Below are 21,268 nucleotides of genomic sequence, written 5' to 3'. Positions count from 1 at the left end.
ACGTCATCTTCTGGCACGCCTTCCTCTTCTTTCGGCGACGCCCTCCGGTCCTGGCTCTTTCCCGGCTTCATCGTCCTCTTCTTCCGACGGGATTGGCTAAAATCCGGCGCGTGCGCAGTATCACTTGTCTCAAGGACGCAAGCGTACTACCATTGAGAAAAATGGTGCGTGTACAGTAGTGCTCCGGAGGGAGCACTACTGCGCACGCGTCAGAGTTGAACCAATTCCGCCGTAAAAAGAGGACGATGAAGCCAGGGAAGAGCCAGGACCAGAGGACATTGCCGAAAGAAGAAGGTGTGCCAAAAGATAACGTCGGACCGTGCATGACCGCTCAGTGTGCACGATAAGTATAATTTGCATATATGGTTTTATTTTAAAATGGAGGGGGTGTTAAAATAACATTAGCGGTGCCTGAATAGCCTTTTTAACCACTTCCAGACCGCCCATAGACTATATATGTCCGGATAGTGGTTGCCTTGTTCTGACTGGACGTATCGGCACGTCCTATCAGAACACAGCAGCTGCACAGAGATCATGCAGCTGCTGACACTGGGAGCCGGCTGTAACTTCAACCGGAGCTCCCAGAGAGAAGGCAGGGAAGATTTATTACCTCCCCTGCCTTCTCGATCGCTGTGTATACAGCGCTCAATGAGTGCTATGCGCGCCACCATGATGGGGCCGCCCTCTGACCCGGCAGTCACGAGATCTGCCAGGCTCAGTGTCTTGCAAGAGCTACTGGGTCCTACAGGACCCAGATCAGCTCTGTATACTGTGTATACAGGATGCAGGTGACTGTATTCCTCCTGCAACTGGGGCTAAATGTACCAGCCCCAGTTATAGGGGAAATCAGCCTCCAGTGCAAAGAAAAAAAAGTGATCAGATGTCCCCAAAGGTCTCTTATGACCTTATGGGGACACAATCTGAAAAAAAAAATATAAAAAAGCTTTAAAAAAAAAAAAAATGTGTAAAATAATGCGCCAATAAAATGCCGTTATTAAAGGTTATAGCCCCACCCCCGACGACACCATACAAAATAAAAATTACCGTAACAGAGAGGACAAAATATTTTATAAAGTTTTTCAGTGGTACATTGTGTTATTAAATTTAAAAAAGAAAAGTGAAAACCAGACACAATTTTCCTCCTATTTTGTTTATATATAAAACCGAAAACGCATTCGAAATTAAAAACAAAATAATAAAGCCCAATGTGTCCCTGAAAAAAGACGCAAAAATTAGTTGACTGAGACATCTGAGAAAAATGTTACAGCCCTCTAAACCGCACATACAAAATAAACCGAAAATGTGTCTGGTCCTGGAGCACAAATTGGCCCAGTACTGAAGTGGTTAAAGGCTATTCACGCCTATGTGGGGCTCATACAGCAGAATTTTGCTGATAGAACCCCTTTAAAGCAACAGTGACACGTTGGCTGTTGTGGAACTTGGAAGGTATGGCGAGGTCGGACTAGGTAGTAAGAGGTCGGAATTGTCGGTCCTCTAGTTTCACTTGATATTAAGATGCCGACTTTGGCCGTGATACATATTGGATGGCCAAAGGCTGCAGTGTAGCATTTCATAAATGTTAAAAGGATTGCCGTTGTGTCACAACTCGTAAAGTGCCTCGACATGATGGTCACCAGACAACAGTTGTGTCTTGAGACCATCTTGTCACAGCAACTTGAGTCACAACGCAACCACTACACTGTAGTCTTTGGCCGATGTTTTGCGTTGTAGCCCAAGTTGCTTCTACAATGGCCCAGGAGGTGGCCACTCTCATAGTCTTGCAGGAACCTTCAGTGGATCAAAGACCAGTGAACTTCCACGAGTCTGGCCATGGCCCTTTATCATCCATGCTGGTAAATATCACAGCAGACTCAGTGAAGGAATTTTTTTCCATCCGAGGTGGTTTAATAAACTCCTTATAAGAAGTGTTGCTGTATCGTAAATACAATTTTGGAGAACGTATGTAACAGGTTAGACACTGATGGAACGCCACATCCCTTTGGTCATGAATCGGTAGTTGTTGGACTTTTACATTACTTTGATGTCTTCAACTCTTAGACCCGAGGCTTCTCCAGAAATTGGTAGATTTGGCACTTGGTTCCGTCATTATATTAGTGAATTTGCATAGGTACAGGTCATTTTGTTGCCAACTGGTCTTAAAGGGGCTCTCCAGCGTAGACTACATTTGGCAATCCATCCTCTCGGAAGATCAATACTGGAGGACCTCTAGTAGGAGCTTCTTCCAGTCATTTGTGTATGGCAGAGGAACTACAACACTTATGGTCGTATGAAAAAACGGGACAAGACGACCACTGTCATCAATGAACGTTCACAGCACCTGATGTCTAGAATGGTCAGGTTCGGAGTCCTCCCGAGAAGGTCTCGATTGTACTCGTTATTTTGTCTAATGTCCTTCATAAAACTCTCTTTGGCTTCCAACCTTCAGTGTATAGTTTCTATGTAGCTATTCCGGTCATTGATCTCTTGAGTGACAATTGGTAATTTTTTGGGTTTGGGGCAGAAAGGAACGTATCTGAGCCAAGAATAGTTGCAGAATTTTTTGCTAATGCCAAATGGAAGGTCATAGACTTCTTCAATATCACAGTAGCTCTCCTCAGTCTCTCCGTCGACTTCACTCCATGTGGCTATACCTCTTTCTTCTTTTGTACCTATCAAGTAGTAAAAAACAGAAGGCAAGGATGATGCTGGAGTCAAAATCTTAAGAGTAGTCCTATCTCACCTACAGCATATCCCATCAATGTGTGATAGACGTTGGTCCCATCTCTGGAACCTGCACTTATCTTAAGAACCGACCCTACGTTCCTTTCTGGACACCTTCTACACATTTCCCTTATAGGTCCCATTAATGTTGTCAAAAAGACCTCCTCCCGAAACTTCTCTACTACGTAGAAATGATCAGAGTTGCGTGTCCTTCAAAAATCGATCATCTAGTTTACCTGGAATGGTGAACTCCACCGTATTCCCCGCTCGGTGATCTTGTTGGGGGAGGGGGATTGGTGGTCCCACATGTTTTGTATTATTATTGGGTTTCTCATTTGTGTTGCATCTCATTTTGGGTCACACCACAGGTCTTCACGAAATGAGTTGAGATTGAGAATCTCTGGATGGCACTGGTCCATCCTAATGTTTCCTGTGGTCTCATTCCTCTCCGCTCCTCTTCTAGGACCCATTTGGTTTATGTGGGCTATTTGGATCGCCTGCTCTAAACTTTTCCCACTGGCCTCCCCATGCTCCTCTATGGTTTCCTTCCTGTATAATCCGCTCCTCCCGAGGGAACTTACGGCAGCTATGGTTCGGCCCTGGTGTAAACTGGGCCTTTTTCACATTGCAGACCCGGTGGGCCCATTGACTTTGGAGCTCAGGCCTTTTGACTATTTTACCTGTTACGCTTGCCTACTTTGGAGTGGTTCCACTACTGGCAAATTGTCCATTTTGTGGCCCCTCAATTTGGTTCTCTGAAGGTTTCAATCTCCACTGCCTTTGAGAACATTTGCAGGGCGGGTACCTCTATGGCTGGCCTGTTATTGGGCATCTACAGGATCTTCTCCAGAGGGACGTGGCCCTCATTTCTCATAAGTACATTATCAGGTGGTCTGGGCCTGTCAATAGGCAGATCTCACCCGGGCAATGGTAAATAAATCGGTCCCATGCGGCCAAGTCCTCTACGTGTATTACCTTCCGTGAGACCAAGTAGAAGTTACTTATGCACTTGTACCACACCCTCCATTTGCTGGTGCAGCCAGTCGGGGGGTGGGCACACTATATCACATTTTCTGAGAATGCTCACGGATCCGCCCCTTCTCAACGGAGGTCAGGTTGTCCCCCTGGATCCTTTTACCTATTTGCTTAACCTCCCTCCTAGATATCTAGGTAAGTGGACCTCCAGATTGTTTCTATACCTCTGTACTGCTGCCAAAACCCTCATTGCCCTTCACCGGATGAAGACCTCTCCTCCCATTGGGCTGGAGCTTATCGCTCGTATGAAGAACATTCGTACATGGAGTATTTAATGGCCTCTCTTAATCACACGGTGGAGGCTTTTAGCACTGTATGGTCATCCTGGAACGCATACTGTATCCAACATGGTTTCTGACTTCTTTCCCTCTTATCCTCTTTGCCTCCCCCCGTTGCCATTAGACGATTAGATATTTTCAATATTTGTAAATTTTAAAAATGAAATAATATTGTGTTGACGAGCAACCTCTCTCAGTAACACCCAACTAATGCTAGTCTAGAGATAGCTATAATATAAGGTTGTCAGACAGCACATCATTACGACAAGGTGAGGTAGACTGTTCAGGTCAAGTAAGGACATGAAAAGGGAAAGAAAGCTTGTAAGAACCTTAAAGCAGCTTACCACCTTCTTAATCAAGTAACGGTGGTGGAGACCTACAGCGATAAGAGACTAAGTATTGTTGGATTCACAAGGAAATGGAAGGATCTACAGTAGAAGGAGAACACATAAGAAAGAGGAGAAGAAGAAGGAGGAGGAATGGCTGAACAGCTCTTATGTAGATATGTTGAAGATGAAAGGGACTTCAGACAAGAAGAGTCTCCAACATCCTTCATTACCTGGTATAGTGTTGTCCAGGAAGAATCCCAGGAATCCGCCTACGAACATTCCCGTGGTTAACAGTACCAGGATGACTTGGTCTAGCTGAACAATACCTGGGCAGAGATACAAATACCATTTAAAGTAATACCTCAGGCTTCGTACGTTCTTCAAGCTTTAGAATAAGATCTTGGAAACCTCTTCTGAAAGTCTAAAGGTGTCCATAGACTGGTTAAAATTTAACAATGAACAATCGTCATAATGAATGATGAAACAATCAACGGGAAAGAGTTGTCCAATAGCCGGACAAAACTTCATTTCTTGTTATGAAAGGTCCCTCATCCATGAAGATTATTCCTTGAAGGAACGTTCTAAGTAAGATCCTCCTCTTCCCGACGTCATCTTGAATTGTGTGTGTTTGGTTGTGTCTGCGTTCACCAGATGATTATTCATCCAGTGGTTGGTAAACCATCGATCTACTTCTAAGGTCACCGTCAGGACAGTTAGCGATAATGTAAAAAATTGGTTGGTTTTGTATTTTTACCTGTCTCTAGAAGTGCCGTATTATTGTTCACCCAGTTTGGAATAGTAAGGCCAGAAAATATGGAGAAACCAATGATGAAGATGTTTCTTGAGGAATTCATGTCGGCGTACTGTGTGAAAAAAAACACAATGATAAGGATGCAAAAGCGGAGTAACCTATGACCCCAAGATCAAACTCAAGAAATCCCTGACTACTAGAGGACTCTAGAACTATTTCCTGTAGTCGGCACACCACTTGGACAGTATGTTGGACAGGGTTGGATTGGCCCCCCAGGGAACCAGGGTATCCTCTGGTGGGCCAGGGCTCCGACACATAACAATGGACCCCATTGGTCCAGCATTTGGAGGTGACTTTGAAATAAAGCACTTGATACTATATCCCACAACAGGTCCTGTATAGATGTAGGGTGGGCCCTCAGACTCATTACCCCTGGGGAGTCCAAGGTATCCCAGTACAACGCGGCCACTCAGTGCTAAGAAATGATTCCAAGAGAGGAACTAACTGATCTACTCCATGAGTGGAAGGAATATTTTGTTGCCATCTGTCTTCCATTCACCTGCAAGTTGGACATCCCGACAGCAGAGATTACACCAAACATCACCAGAAACATCCCACCGATCACTGGAGTTGGAATAGTGGCAAAGACGGCACCGATTTTACCAAAGACACCCAAAAGGAGCATCACTACCCCACCGGTGATGATCACCATCCGACTCCCAACCTGAAACACAATGATACACATTAGACAACCTCTTTCTGTAATATCTTTGATGACTGAATCATCTGGTTGGAATTTTATGGTTGGCCAATGTTGAGAAGTTTTACCCAATACTATATAGTGCTTGTATGTGTCCTAAAGGAAATGAGAGAAAGGGAACAGCACATTAGCCGTCCCCAACCAGGTACCCCAACAGGAACGGAAATAGAGTCCCAACGGGAATAGAAAGGGGAGCCTATGCAGAAATAAATCGGAAGAGTCCACAGTATTTTACCTAGTCTTGTAGTCTTGCAGTTAGGTAAAATGGAGTCCAATATTTTTGTGATTGGCAGGCATCCAAGGATCGTTGCTCTATTTGCATTGGATTACGGAAACTTGAACACTTACCCTTGTGATTCCCAGGGCACCGACGTTCTCACTGTACGATGTGGTTCCATTTCCGGTACCCCAGGCTCCGGCCAATAGACAACCAATCCCTTCTATACCAATTCCTCTGTTTATGGCGTGCTTCGGTGGAGGTGGTGCCCCAGAAAGACGTGCACAAGCATGATAATCACCCACTGACTCAACCATGGATGAAATTACTCCGGCCAGAATCCCAAACACGCCCTCTAGACTGACGGTAGGCATACCCCATTGGCCTAAAAGACAGATTTAACAGCTGTAATGCTAGTCCTTGAGAGATGAGACTTGAGGAGCTTGTTGAGAAGTCATATACTGATGTATGGAAGACTCAAAAATGTCACCGCCCAGAGGGCTTCCCTTTATGGAGTGTATGGGAAAGAATTTATGGGTGATAGCATTCATCGCCAACCCCTAAACACAGTCCCGTCCAATGGTGGGCCCTTTAATACACAACCTCATCTGGAAATGGATGGGGGGGTGAAGTTGTGTGAGTTGGCCATACACTTTAAATTTCGTCAACCAAATGGCCGATCATTCATGGTCAACTTTTGATAGATAGGACAATGTAAGGCAAGGCTGTTCCACCTTGTTAGATCTCATCAGTGGAAGATATGGAAATGGGAGGAAATTCACGCAAACACAAGGAGAACATACAAACTCCTTGCAGATGGTATGTCCTTGGAAGATTCGAACCCAGGACTCCAGCGCTGCAAGGCACATTATTCAATTAACAGTTCACATTTCGTTGGCTTGCCGGATCGATACCTGGATATGGAAAGCGGAACCACGGAGCTCTAGACAAGACATTTCCTTTAACATCAGTACGAGCAAAATACCCGTAGGCCTCGGGCTTTGATGGGAAGACATTAGTGATGGTCAGAATGTAGCAGATTAGCCAAGAGATGGAGATACCAAGAAGCACCTGAGAAGAAGAAATAAGGAATGTGAATCAGGAGAATGGCTTCTAGAAGGCCTGGTCATGGGAAACAAAATTTTGGTTGCAGCTTTGGATGTGACTGGAGTAGAAGACAAGATAAATTACAATAAGTAAGGAGCCTTACAGAGGACCAGTTTTATATACCCCTAGAAAACACACTGTCGGCTTATCCTGTACGTGCCCCAGTGGTGGAGATATTGATGCAGTTAGTTTCGGCACCGACATCTCCCCACTGTCAGAAGGGCGTTCTCCATAGCTCGGCGTCATTGCAGGGCTGTGAGGAATGCCTCCCTCCCTAACAGTACCCTAACACAACCTTGTACTGTCAGAGGGGGCGTCCTTACCGCCCAATAATGACGCTGAGCTATGAGGAATGCCTTTCTGACAGTGGGGAGATATGGGGTAAAATGTGGGGTAAATAGATTTTGAAGGTAGATATGGATTTTCCCTCTAAATTCCTATAGTGTTGCTATGACATATAGATCATCTAGAATATTAGTCCTTACTGGAAAGATCTGGAAGACGTATAACCTGGAGAACTGCCACTTCCTGTTACTCTTCGAGTAGTACGGGATCAGGAGGGGTATGTTCCTTAGGTATTGGGAGAACAGAACGATGAAGAAGGTCGTCCTGGATAAGATAAACGGACATATTGGAAAAAAAGATTAACAATGTTGTCGCGAGATAATCCCTACGAATACAGGGGGTACATTGACTTACATGGCTGATATCCCCCAGTGAGTCCCTGCATCATTACCGGCAGAATGAAAGAGGGGAAGAGCAATGAGAGTGATGGTCGGCGCTATCGTCAGGGGACCAATGAATCGCATGAGGAAGCCTATTAGACCCGAAAATCCGACCAGGATCTGAAAGCAGGATGCAATCATAATGGCTCCTTGAACCTAGCAAGATGGATTGGAGAGGACATGGTTAATTAAAGTCACTGTAAAATAAGACAATAAAATAAGTGGAATAAAATAAATTTTGTACTGTTGTAGTTATCATATCGTACACTAGAGGTCAGTATAGACTCCTCTAGAGAGAATAAAACCGTCTCGCTTTACAGTTTGCTGTGAGACGGAGAGATAGGACCTTTTATCACTTGGAGATTTATTAACAGAATGACCCAAATTTTTACTAAAACCTACATAAAGTGCACAGAATGAGAGAGCCGTGAGAAGGAAGTTGGCAATGGTTAGTCTTAGCTGAGGGGAACAACCTAAAGGTCATCGGAATGAGAAGATTCCACAGACAAGGAAATAGTAGACAGTGAATGCTCTAGGGATTATGTAGTGGATGACGCTGGTCCCGGAAACACCAGGATGATTTATGATGTTTTGATACTTAAATGTGGACTTTGCTGCATTTTCTCACTTATCAGGAATGAATCCTGTAACTATATAGATTGTCAACACCGCGCGCTTATCTGTAAGGTTCACACAATATAGGCCTGACCTATAGAATAATAAAAATGTGCGACAATCTGTCACAGTGTAAATACCTTACATTACTTATCCTGAGCTACATCCTGCATTATACTCCAGAGCTGCGCTCACTATTCTGCTGGTACAGTCACTGTGTACATACATTACATTACTTATCCTGTATTATACTCCAGAGCTGCGCTCACTATTCTGCTGGTACAGTCACTGTGTACATACATTACATTACTTATCCTGTATTATACTCCAGAGCTGCGCTCACTATTCTGCTGGTACGGTCACTGTGTACATACATTACATTACTTATCCTGCATTATACTCCAGAGCTGAGCTCACTATTCTGCTGGTGCAGTCACTGTGTACATACATTACATTACTTATCCTGTATTATACTCCAGAGCTGCGCTCACTATTCTGCTGGTACAGTCACTGTGTACATACATTACATTACTTATCCTGTATTATACTCCAGAGCTGCGCTCACTATTCTGCTGGTACAGTCACTGTGTACATACATTACATTACTTATCCTGTATTATACTCCAGAGCTGCGCTCACTATTCTGCTGGTGCAGTCACTGTGTACATACATTACATTACTTATCCTGTATTATACTCCAGAGCTGCGCTCACTATTCTGCTGGTACAGTCACTGTGTACATACATTACATTACTTATCCTGTATTATACTCCAGAGCTTCGCTCACTATTCTGCTGGTACAGTCACTGTGTACATACATTACATTACTTATCCTGTATTATACTCCAGAGCTGCGCTCACTATTCTGCTGGTACAGTCACTGTGTACATACATTACATTACTTATCCTGTATTATACTCCAGAGCTGCGCTCACTATTCTGGTGGTACAGTCACTGTGTACATACATTACATTACTTATCCTGTATTATACTCCAGAGCAGCGCTCACTATTCTGCTGGTGCAGTCACTGTGTACATACATTACATTACTTATCCTGTATTATACTCCAGAGCTGCGCTCACTATTCTGCTGGTGCAGTCACTGTGTACATACATTACATTACTTATCCTGTATTATACTCCAGAGCTGCGCTCACTATTCTGCTGGTGCAGTCACTGTGTACATACATTACATTACTTATCCTGTATTATACTCCAGAGCTGCGCTCATTATTCTGCTGATACAGTCACTGTGTACATACATTACATTACTTATCCTGTATTATACTCCAGAGCTGCACTCACTATTCTGCTGGTACGGTCACTGTGTACATACATTACATTACTTATCCTGTTTTATATCCAGAGCTGCACTCACTATTCTGCTGGTACAGTCACTGTGTACATACATTACATTACTTATCCTGTATTATACTCCAGAGCTTCGCTCACTATTCTGCTGGTACAGTCACTGTGTACATACATTACATTACTTATCCTGTATTATACTCCAGAGCTGCGCTCACTATTCTGCTGGTGCAGTCACTGTGTACATACATTACATTACATATCCTGTATTATACTCCAGAGCTGCGCTCACTATTCTGCTGGTGCAGTCACTGTGTACATACATTACATTACTTATCCTGTATTATACTCCAGAGCTGCGCTCACTATTCTGCTGATACAGTCACTGTGTACATACATTACATTACTTATCCTGTATTATACTCCAGAGCTGCGCTCACTATTCTGCTGGTACAGTCACTGTGTACATACATTACATTACTTATCCTGTATTATACTCCAGAGCTGCGCTCACTATTCTGCTGGTACAGTCACTGTGTACATACATTACATTACTTATCCTGTATTATATCCAGAGCTGCACTCACTATTCTGCTGGTACGGTCACTGTGTACATACATTACATTACTTATCCTGTATTATATCCAGAGCTGCACTCACTATTCTGCTGGTACGGTCACTGTGTACATACATTACATTACTTATCCTGCATTATACTCCAGAGCTGCACTCACTATTCTGCTGGTGCAGTCACTGTGTACATACATTACATTACTTATCCTGTATTATACTCCAGAGCTGCGCTCACTATTCTGCTGGTACGGTCACTGTGTACATACATTACATTACTTATCCTGCATTATACTCCAGAGCTGCACTCACTATTCTGCTGGTACAGTCACTGTGTACATACATTACATTACTTATCCTGTATTATACTCCAGAGCTGCGCTCACTATTCTGCTGGTGCAGTCACTGTGTACATACATTACTTATCCTGTATTATACTCCAGAGCTGCGCTCACTATTCTGCTGGTGCAGTCACTGTGTACATACATTACATTACTTATCCTGTATTATACTCCAGAGCTGCGCTCACTATTCTGCTGGTACAGTCACTGTGTACATACATTACTTATCCTGTATTATACTCCAGAGCTGCGCTCACTATTCTGCTGGTACAGTCTCTGTGTACATACATTACATTACTTATCCTGTATTATACTCCAGAGCTGCGCTCACTATTCTGCTGGTGCAGTCACTGTGTACATACATTACATTACTTATCCTGTATTATACTCCAGAGCTGCACTCACTATTCTGCTGGTACAGTCACTGTGTACATACATTACATTACTTATCCTGTATTATACTCCAGAGCTGCACTCACTATTCTGCTGGTGCGGTCACTGTGTACATACATTACATTACTTATCCTGTATTATACTCCAGAGCTGCGCTCACTATTCTGCTGGTACAGTCACTGTGTACATACATTACATTACTTATCCTGTATTATACTCCAGAGCTGCGCTCACTATTCTGCTGGTGCGGTCACTGTGTACATACATTACATTACTTATCCTGTATTATACTCCAGAGCTGCGCTCACTATTCTGCTGGTACAGTCACTGTGTACATACATTACATTACTTATCCTGTATTATACTCCAGAGCTGCGCTCACTATTCTGCTGGTACAGTCACTTTTACGTCTATGGTCCTCTGAATCTACCACATTACCTCCCGTATCCGCGACTGCCAAACTTCTACAAATTGTGGCGACGTTGCGTTCACCAGACTCGCATTTTGGGTCCATTCTGGGCATCTCCATCGGGGTAGCGAGAGCATGGCAAGGGTCGGTGTCAAGAAGGCAAAAGTTCCTCCTTGTAAGATTGGTAACCTACAGATACAGAAAATTGGGTTAACATTTCAACAACTTATCTGTCTTAAAGGGATACTCCAACTGAAAACATTAAAGGCATAGCCGTGTGTTAGTTGATAGTCGTGATAGTTTGTACTGTGACCAAGAATCGCCGTATCCTGCAACTTTCCAACCCAGCAGACCATATATTGATGACCAAAACGGCCATACAGTCCCGCATCACAGTGGGGCGGAATTATGTAAAACGCCTTAGGCCGGGGCCCACGTGGTGTGGATGCCACGGTTTGGCCACAGAGGAAAACCTTGATCCGTTGCCGCTAGAGATGAGCGAGTACTATTCGAAACTCCCGTTTCGAATAGCACGCACCCATCAGAATGAATGGAAGCGACCGGCACGCAGGGGGTTAAGCGGCCGCCCACCAGCAAAGTCTGCGTCCGTTCATTCTTATGGGTACGTGCTATTCGAAATGGGCTTTCATTTTCTACAGAGCTCTTATGGGGAGACCCCGGAGTATAAAAATTTCATCTCCCGTTGTATCGGAACTTGTTCAACCCAAAATAAACCTGAAACCAAGTGACTCTCGGGATCGGAGACCATTATCTGAGCCGCCATCTTGTAACGTTGTGTAGATGGCTACGCCCAGACGCCTCCTCCGGCGCTATATGGTCGTAAAACAGTAAAAGACAAGATCGTGACCGATCCGGCCGAGGAATCCACGGCAATAACAATAATCATGTGGTCTCATCCGTAGTCTTGGAAAACGGGGTGACAAACAAAATGGCTGCCCAAGATCCACAGGGAAGAAGTATCATCATGAGTGGTCATAATGGAAGACCGGGTGACAATTCCTATGTAAGAGCGCCACCTATTGGTTGTAACTAAAATTGTAACACCTTAAAGGGGTTGTCTAGGAGGTTTTATAATAGCCATCAATATCTGATCGTGAGGGGGAAACTCGGCCCCTGTACAAATCAGCAGCCCATGGTTGTCTCCAATTCCTGTACTATACAGTGCACTGAGCCAGAAGCAGATAGCTCCGGCCCCTGAATAGTGTCAAGGCTGCCGTTCTGCTCCAATGGACGTCAACGGAAGCTGAGCTGTAGTACCAGCGTCCCGCCACTATACTGGGCACAGAGCTAGCGGTTTCTGGCTCAGTATACTGTATAGTACAGGAATCCAAAGCTCCCTGTACAGTGGCCGACAGTCGACTCCCACAGATCCAGATCAGATATTTATGGCCTTTGACTTAAAAAAAATAATAATTCCTGGACAACCCCTTTAAGGACACAGTCTAGTTTAGTACTGGCGGTACTTTTCCCCCAATCTTATGCTTTTTGGCCAATGTAGTCATATGAGGGCTTCTTTTTTTGCAGGATGAGGAGTACTTGCCTCTGCTATGTATATCTTATTGATCGACTTGTATTAACTCTAGAAGGGACGGAAAAAACGGAAATTTTTCCCTTTTTTATATAAATGTTGAGTTGTGCTGAGCGTGATCTTACCTGACCCCCAAAATAACCTGCAGGAGGGTGCAAATCCCGGAGACAAAGAAGATGGTGCTGATCAGGTGACTCTGTGTCAGGGGGTCGTGGGTCAAGCACAGGTCTTTGGATAAGATCAATGGAATAGCGACCAGGCCCCCCAGGGCGGTCAGGTAATGCTACGGGAACAAATCATAACAGTCATTATATTCTGACAACCAATATGGCCGCCATGACGGCCTCCACGTGAACGGTCAACTAAGTTGAAAATTGTGTGTTGGATTTTTTTAGGGTGCAGTCACCCCCTACCTGGATGCCCAAAAAGATGCACAAGTACCATGGGGGCACGTCGGTCACCGCATACGTCAGCTTGTTCCGGTCATGGTCCTTCGGGCTGTTTTTCGTCTCGGGGGCAGGGACTTTTGTATCAAATGAAGATATGATGTTATAATGATTGGCGTCTTCTACCTGGCAAAGAGAAGGGACTTTGATTAGAGGTCAATGGGTCGCTGGCACCGGGTCAGACGTTATCACGTTTTATGGGCTTCGGATATCAGAAGGCAAAGTCAGGTAAAAGAAATCCTCATCAGATATCAGGTTCTTAATCCTGCTGTAATACAATGCCGTGTCCTGAACGTTCCTCTTCTTTTAGTTTGTTCACCGTTTCACTTGTCCCAGCAGCAGTTTGTGTTCCAGAGCTGTTCTTCCTGAGTACCAAAGTCAGCCATTTTGTAAATTACCTATGGTCAGCCTGCTTAGACATTATTCTGCCCTCTCCTCCTCAGGGGTGTGTCCTATAGGTCCTGCCCACACGGAGCATTTAAAGAGAGAGGCCGCCCCTGATTGGTCCTGTCCCTTTAGGATGACTCTTCTCTACAGGGAATGTGTGTGCAGGGGATTGTGGAAGGACAATAGCAGCTCCACCGTCTATTATATGGGAACAAGATTTATATTTTACTCTTCAAATGAACTGCAGAACAAACACTGGAAGGACCCTCGGAACAAAGGAAAACGGGCACCAGCCCCACTGCAGTGATTGTGAACAATGGCTTCACGTTTGTAGAGTTTACATACCCGGAACTATGTGAAGTATTCACTGACCCAGAATGAAACAGTTCAATATGCAACAATGACGGTATTATGTAAGAATCCTCATCACCACACTGCTGTAATACACTGCTGTTCACACATGGTGGAGAGACCTTTGGGATTTTTACACTATAACCAAAACACCCCCTATAGTTAAACTATACCGCCGGCCTGTGTAATAATGATTATCTATAGAGAGGTTATTACATTACTTATCTCAAATTATGTAATATCCAGAGCTGCGCTCACTATTCTGCTGGTACAGTCACTGTGTACATACATTACATTACTTATCCTGTATTATACTCCAGAGCTGCGCTCACTATTCTGCTGGTACAGTCACTGTGTACATACATTACATTACTTATCCTGTATTATACCCCAGAGCTGCGCTCACTATTCTGCTGGCACAGTCACTGTGTACATACATTACATTACTTATCCTGTATTATACTCCAGAGCTGCGCTCACTATTCTGCTGGTACAGTCACTGTGTACATACATTACATTACTTATCCTGTATTATACTCCAGAGCTGCGCTCACTAGTCTGCTGGTGCAGTCACTGTGTACATACATTACATTACTTATCCTGTATTATACTCCAGAGCTGCACTCACTATTCTGCTGGTACAATCATTGTATACATACATTACATTACTTATCCTGTAGTATACTCCAGAGCTGTGCTCACTATTCTGCTGGTACAGTCACTGTGTACATACATTACATTACTTATCCTGTATTATACTCCAGAGCTGCACTCACTATTCTGCTGGTACAATCATTGTATACATACATTACATTACTTGTCCTGTATTATACTCCAGAGCTGCGCTCACTATTCTGCTGGTACAGTCACTGTGTACATACATTACATTACTTATCCTGTATTATACTCCAGAGCTGCGCTCACTATTCTGCTGATACAGTCACTGTGTACATACATTACATTACTTATCCTGTATTATATTCCAGAGCTGCGCTCACTATTCTGCTGGTGCAGTCATTGTATACATACATTACATTACTTATCCTGTATTATACTCCAGAGCTGTGCTCACTATTCTGCTGGTGCAGTCACTGTGTACACACATTACATTACTTATCCTGTATTATACTCCAGAGCTGCGCTCACTATTCTGCTGGTACAGTCACTGTGTACATACATTACATTACTTATCCTGTATTATACTCCAGAGCTGCGCTCACTAGTCTGCTGGTGCAGTCACTGTGTACATACATTACATTACTTATCCTGTATTATACTCCAGAGCTGCGCTCACTATTCTGCTGGTACAGTCACTGTGTACATACATTACATTACTTATCCTGTATTATACTCCAGAGCTGCGCTCACTATTCTGCTGGTACAGTCACTGTGTACATACATTACATTACTTATCCTGTATTATACTCCAGAGCTGCGCTCACTATTCTGCTGGTATAGTCACTGTGTACATACATTACATTACTTATCCTGTATTACACTCCAGAGCTGTGCTCACTATTCTGCTGGTACAGTCACTGTGTACATACATTACATTACTTATCCTGTATTATACTCCAGAGCTGCGCTCACTATTCTGCTGGTACAGTCACTGTGTACATACATTACATTACTTATCCTGTATTATACTCCAGAGCTGCGCTCACTATTCTGCTGGTACAGTCACTGTGTACATACATTACATTACTTATCCTGTATTATACTCCAGAGCTGCGCTCACTATTTCTATCTGCTTCTCTGACTGTCACTTGGACGTTCTTTGCTGCCGTCACGTCTTGTGTATCTTGGCAGATGTGCGGTATTATTATACCAGTAACTAGTCCGCACTGTTTGTACCTAAGATCCGGTTACTATAGTAGATGTATAACTCCTCCGCATGAATATAATAGCTGTAATATTGTTGCACACAATGACGGTATTCAGTCTATTGATGACGATATTGGGTGTATTCGGTTACATGACGTTCTTGCTGCTCGTACAGTACAGATTCCTTCCTATGGCGGTAGATTCCTCCTGTTGTAGATTTCCGGGTACAGATGGATCAGGAGAGATCTTGTCCGTCCTTCAGTATTTCCCTCTCTCTATGATCCAGACGTGACATCTCCAGGTAGGTCACTATACGCTGCGGTATATTTATTGGTGCGCCTATAGCGGTGGTAGAACCAGATCTCTGCAGGCGGCGCTCACCTCTCAGTCAGGGTGTGACTATATGAGTCAGTAGTGTAAATGAGGTGTGAATAAAATATAACAAGTGGCAGCGACAGGAGGGGCCACAATGGAGCAATGTGAACATGGCTCAGCAGAGCATCATAGAACAACCTACTGATCCCACACTGCCCCTCTGGTGCTGTGCACTGCTGGATGGATGGGACCGGTGCCATATTGTTTTAGTCATCTCACTCTGCGCTGCCATTGGCCCAGCCCAATTACAGCATCCTAGGTGACCATCTCATATAATCCATTCCACAATGGACCAAACCAATGAACTCAAAATAATACCGTCATATAGTGCTTATAGAATAGAGGGGTACAGTGTCCACCTAATACCGCCATATAGTGCTTATAGAATAGTGATCACCTAATACCGCCATATAGTGCTCATAGAATAGAGGCATACAGTGCCCACCTAATACCGCCATATAGTGCTCATAGAATAGAGGCATACAGTGCCTTCCTAATACAGCCATATAGTGCTCATAGAATAGTGCTCACCTAATGCCGCCATATAGTGCTTATAGAACAGAGGCATACAGTGCTCACCTAATGCCGCCCTATAGTGCTCATAGAATAGAGGCATACAGTGCCCACCTAATACCGCCGTATAGTGCTTACATAATAGAAACCTACAGTGCCAACCTAATACATCCATATCATGCTTATAGTATAGTGATCACCTAATACAACCATATAGTGCTTACAGAATAGAGGCATACAGTGCTCATCTAATTCCGCCCTATAGTGCTCATAGAATGGAGGCATACAGTGCCCACCTAATACCGCCATATAGTGCTTATAGAATAGTGATGACCTAATACAGCCATATATTGCTTATAGAATAGTGATCACCTAATACAGCCATATAGTGCTCATAGAATAGAGGCATACAGTGCCCAGCTAATGCCGCCATATAGTGCTTATACAATAGAGTCATACAGTGCCAACCTAATACCGCCATATAGTGCTTATAGAATAGAGGCATACATTGCTCACCTAATTCTGCCCTATAGTGCTCATAGAATGGAGGCATACAGTGCCCACCTAATACAGCCATATAGTGCTCATAGAATAGAGACATACAGTGCTCACCTAATGCCGCCATATAGTGCTTATAGAATAGTGCTCATAGAATAGAGGCATACAGTGCCCACCTAATACCGCCGTATAGTGCTTACAGAATAGAAACCTACAGTGCCAACCTAACACATCCATATCATGCTTATAGTATAGTGATCACCTAATACAACCATATAGTGCTTACAGAATAGAGGCATACAGTGCTCATCTAATTCCGCCCTATAGTGCTCATAGAATGGAGGCATACAGTGCCCACCTAATACCGCCATATAGTGCTTATAGAATAGTGATGACCTAATACAGCCATATAGTGCTCATAGAATAGAGGCATACAGTGCCCAGCTAATGCCGCCATATAGTGCTTATACAATAGAGTCATACAGTGCCAACCTAATACCGCCATATAGTGCTTATAGAATAGAGGCATACAGTGCCCACCTAATACAGCCATATAGTGCTCATAGAATAGAGGGATACAGTGTTCACCTAATACCGCCATATAGTGCTTATAGAATAGAGGGATACATTGTTCACCTAATTCCGCCCTATAGTGCTCATAGAATAGAGGCATACAGTGCCCACCTAATACAGCCATATAGTGCTCATAGAATAGAGACATACAGTGCTCACCTAATGCCGCCATATAGTGCTTATAGAATAGTGCTCATAGAATAGAGACATACAGTGCCCAGCTAATGCCGCCATATAATTCTTATAGAATAGAGACATACAGTGTCCACCTAATACCGCCATATAGTGTTTATAGAATAGTGATCACCTAATGCCGCCATATAGTGCTCATAGAATAGAGACATACAGTGCCCACCTAATGCCGCCATATAGTGCTCATAGAATAGAGACATACAGTGCCCACCTAATACCGCCATATAGTGCTCATAGAATAGAGACATACAGTGTCCACCTAATACCGCCATATAGTGTTTATAGAATAGTGATCACCTAATGCCGCCATATAGTGCTCATAGAATAGAGACATACAGTGCCCACCTAATGCCGCCATATAGTGCTCATAGAATAGAGACATACAGTGCCCACCTAATACCGCCATATAGTGCTCATAGAATAGAGACATACAGTGCCCACCTAATACCGCCATATGCGCTCATTTAATAAGCTGTGGTGATATATCCTAAACACTGCATCATAAATCCCTGCGGCCAGTCCAGACTTACAAACAAACCCAGGCAAAACCATCAAGAAACCCCTGTGTGTGAATATGTCCGAGGGTGCCCGGAGTGGGCTGTACAGGGGAGCGGTCCCTGTTTATTTACATCTACTGCGCTAATACTGCGTGTAAATGCCAGGTGTGAATACCGCCCTACTAGTAATCCCATACTATCGGCTCTGACCTCGTATGCGGGGTTATCGGCGCCGTCTCTCGCCTTCTCCATCTCTCCGCCTGCAGGTGATAGAGGACGGATCAGTGCGCAGTTCCCGGGGGTGAGACCAGGCAGCGACTCTTTAACCCCTTGCTGAGCCCGGCCGATCCTCTCTCTGTTTCCCAACCCCAGTCAATGAGTAATGAGACTTATTATGTGACTTATGTAAATCATCCGTTCCGAGCCGCTCCATCCTCCCCGGATCATCAATTGTGGCGCAATCCTCATGGCTGCGGAGCCTTGGCACAGCCAGGTCATGGGTTGGGACTTTTCGGGAGGGGTGAAAGGATTGTGGCAGTCGAATTCATTTTTTTGGTCATGCAACTTGTAGTAGTTGTTGCATAGTGCGCCGCAACGTCGTCCTAGCCTGGACCCCAATGCCGAATTTGTGATGGGGACCCTCCTACTACGTGCCATTGATAATACTGGGGTCTTCGTATCTGGCAGAGGGGGCCCTTGGCGTAGTTTCCAATACGGATAGGAAATGGATGGAAAGAGCGTTGCGAACCATTAAAGGGGCGGGTTTGGGTAACATTAACCCCAAAGTGGGCCATCGGTGGGTGTCCTGGGTGGGTTGTGGAATGGACTGGGGCAGGAGTCAAAAATCTCCTCGAAAGGATAAAGAGGGTCTAAAGTCCTGGCAACTATGGACTTTAGACCCCCTTAAGTGTCGTGGCCCTAATACAAATAGAGCACCGTCCCTTTAAATGCTACGGCAGTACAAATAGGAAAGCGTCCCTTCAAATACTAGGATGCCATCCCTTTAAAAGCTAAGATAAATAGGACACCATCCCTTTAAATGCTCGTACAAATAAGACACTGTCCCTTTAAATGCTATTACAAATAGGACACTGTCCCTTTAAATGCTGCGGTAGTACAAACAGGATAGCGTCCCTTTAAATGCTATTACAAATAGGACACCGTCCCTTTAAATGCTACGGTAGTACAAATAGGATAGCGTCCCTTTAAAAACTGGGATAAATAGGACACCGTCCCTTTAAATGCTTGTACAAATAAGACACCGCCCCTTTAAATGCTTGTACAAATAAGACACTGTCCCTTTAAATTCTAGCCCAGATTTGACCCCATAGTTGAAGCCGCCGTATAATCTCAGGCTGTGTCCGGTACTGCAGCTGTTATATTCTCTTCCATGGAGCTGTAATACCAGACACGACCTATGCCCAGGAGTGGCGCTGTTTCGGCCATGTTTTTCTAAACACCGCACTCCGGTGTAACAAACCCTCAGCAAGACTATAGGACTATAATGACGTGTGCTTTTGGCTCATTACTTCCCCCTAGTGGTGGAAATGCGAATCACAAGGTTTTTCCGAGCGACTAGAAATCCACACGTAACACGTTAAGTAACTTTCACTGGTCTGGTTTTACGTAATGTCTTGTACTCCAGTCACCTCCAGAGCTGCATTCACTGGTACATAGTAACGAAACCTCAGCGGTGCGAGCAGGACGAGCCTCTAATCCTATAGACAGCAAGCAGAGATCCTATAAACAGTATCTGCTGTGGTGTTAGGGCAGTGAACACAATGTAACGAACCCTCAGCTGTCAGAATTTTTTGACTATTTTTGTTCACAGACAGCAAGCAGAGATCTTAGGAATGGTGAGAAATGAGAACAGAAAGTAGCAAAAATGTCCCCATTATTGGGGGTCCGCGACCTGCACCCTCCACTAGAGCTTGTAGTAACTTCCAGGCACCTGCAGGGGGGATCAGGACCTGCTACCATTTAGTTTTGGGGTCCTCAAAGGTCTCCATCAATATCAGGACCTATCAGGAGATGGAGTTCCCCTTTAAGCTCTGCGCCGTATAATGGCGCAGGCGCGTACAGGAAGCTAAGGGTTAATGGACTTGCCTTGAATCCTGCCTTGTCCAGGCCGTTGCAGCCCTTGAGTCCCTCGGCGGCAGTCATCATCCTCCTCTTGACAGCTGACAGGCGCACGGTGATCGCTCGGCTCTGATGTCTCACACTACATGGCAGGAGAAGGAATGAGAAGCGAGCGCGGCCGGCTGGGAAGTTAAGGGAGCAGGAGCTGAGACTCATGTGAGCCGAATTATCGCAATCTGACTAATTTGCTGAGGGACCGTCTCTTCCTGGAAATAAGTAACACTCGAGGGTCCAAAAATCCGAGTGAGTGGGTGGTCTGAAGACCTAGACTGGCACACGAGGGGGTTGTAGTTATAGGGGTAACAGTTGCACCGAGATCCTGGTGACTATTGGGGCCCGAACCATATTTGCCACCTCTCCCGAAA

At 44.5% G+C, this 21,268-nt stretch overlaps 1 protein-coding gene across 1 annotated transcript; it reads right to left on the bottom strand.

Moving 5' to 3' along the window:
- Nucleotides 1-1,859: 1,859 nt before the first annotated feature.
- Nucleotides 1,860-21,027, bottom strand: LOC142204091 (solute carrier family 23 member 1-like). The gene is made up of 12 exons (XM_075275352.1): nucleotides 20,867-21,027; nucleotides 13,522-13,676; nucleotides 13,234-13,391; nucleotides 11,589-11,748; nucleotides 7,898-8,079; nucleotides 7,684-7,807; nucleotides 7,006-7,162; nucleotides 6,223-6,476; nucleotides 5,674-5,838; nucleotides 5,118-5,226; nucleotides 4,594-4,689; nucleotides 1,860-2,669 (listed from the first exon to the last, which is right to left on the bottom strand). The coding sequence occupies exons 1-12, from the start codon at nucleotides 20,928-20,930 to the stop codon at nucleotides 2,443-2,445; spliced, it is 1,851 nt and encodes a 616-aa protein (XP_075131453.1). The 5' UTR covers nucleotides 20,931-21,027; the 3' UTR covers nucleotides 1,860-2,442.
- Nucleotides 21,028-21,268: the final 241 nt, after the last annotated feature.

Source organism: Leptodactylus fuscus, chromosome 5 (genome assembly GCF_031893055.1).
Source record: "Leptodactylus fuscus isolate aLepFus1 chromosome 5, aLepFus1.hap2, whole genome shotgun sequence".
NCBI classification, from domain to species: domain Eukaryota; kingdom Metazoa; phylum Chordata; class Amphibia; order Anura; family Leptodactylidae; genus Leptodactylus; species Leptodactylus fuscus.
The sequence above is the reverse complement of the archived record's forward strand: the minus strand, read 5'-3'. Positions and strand labels throughout refer to the sequence as shown.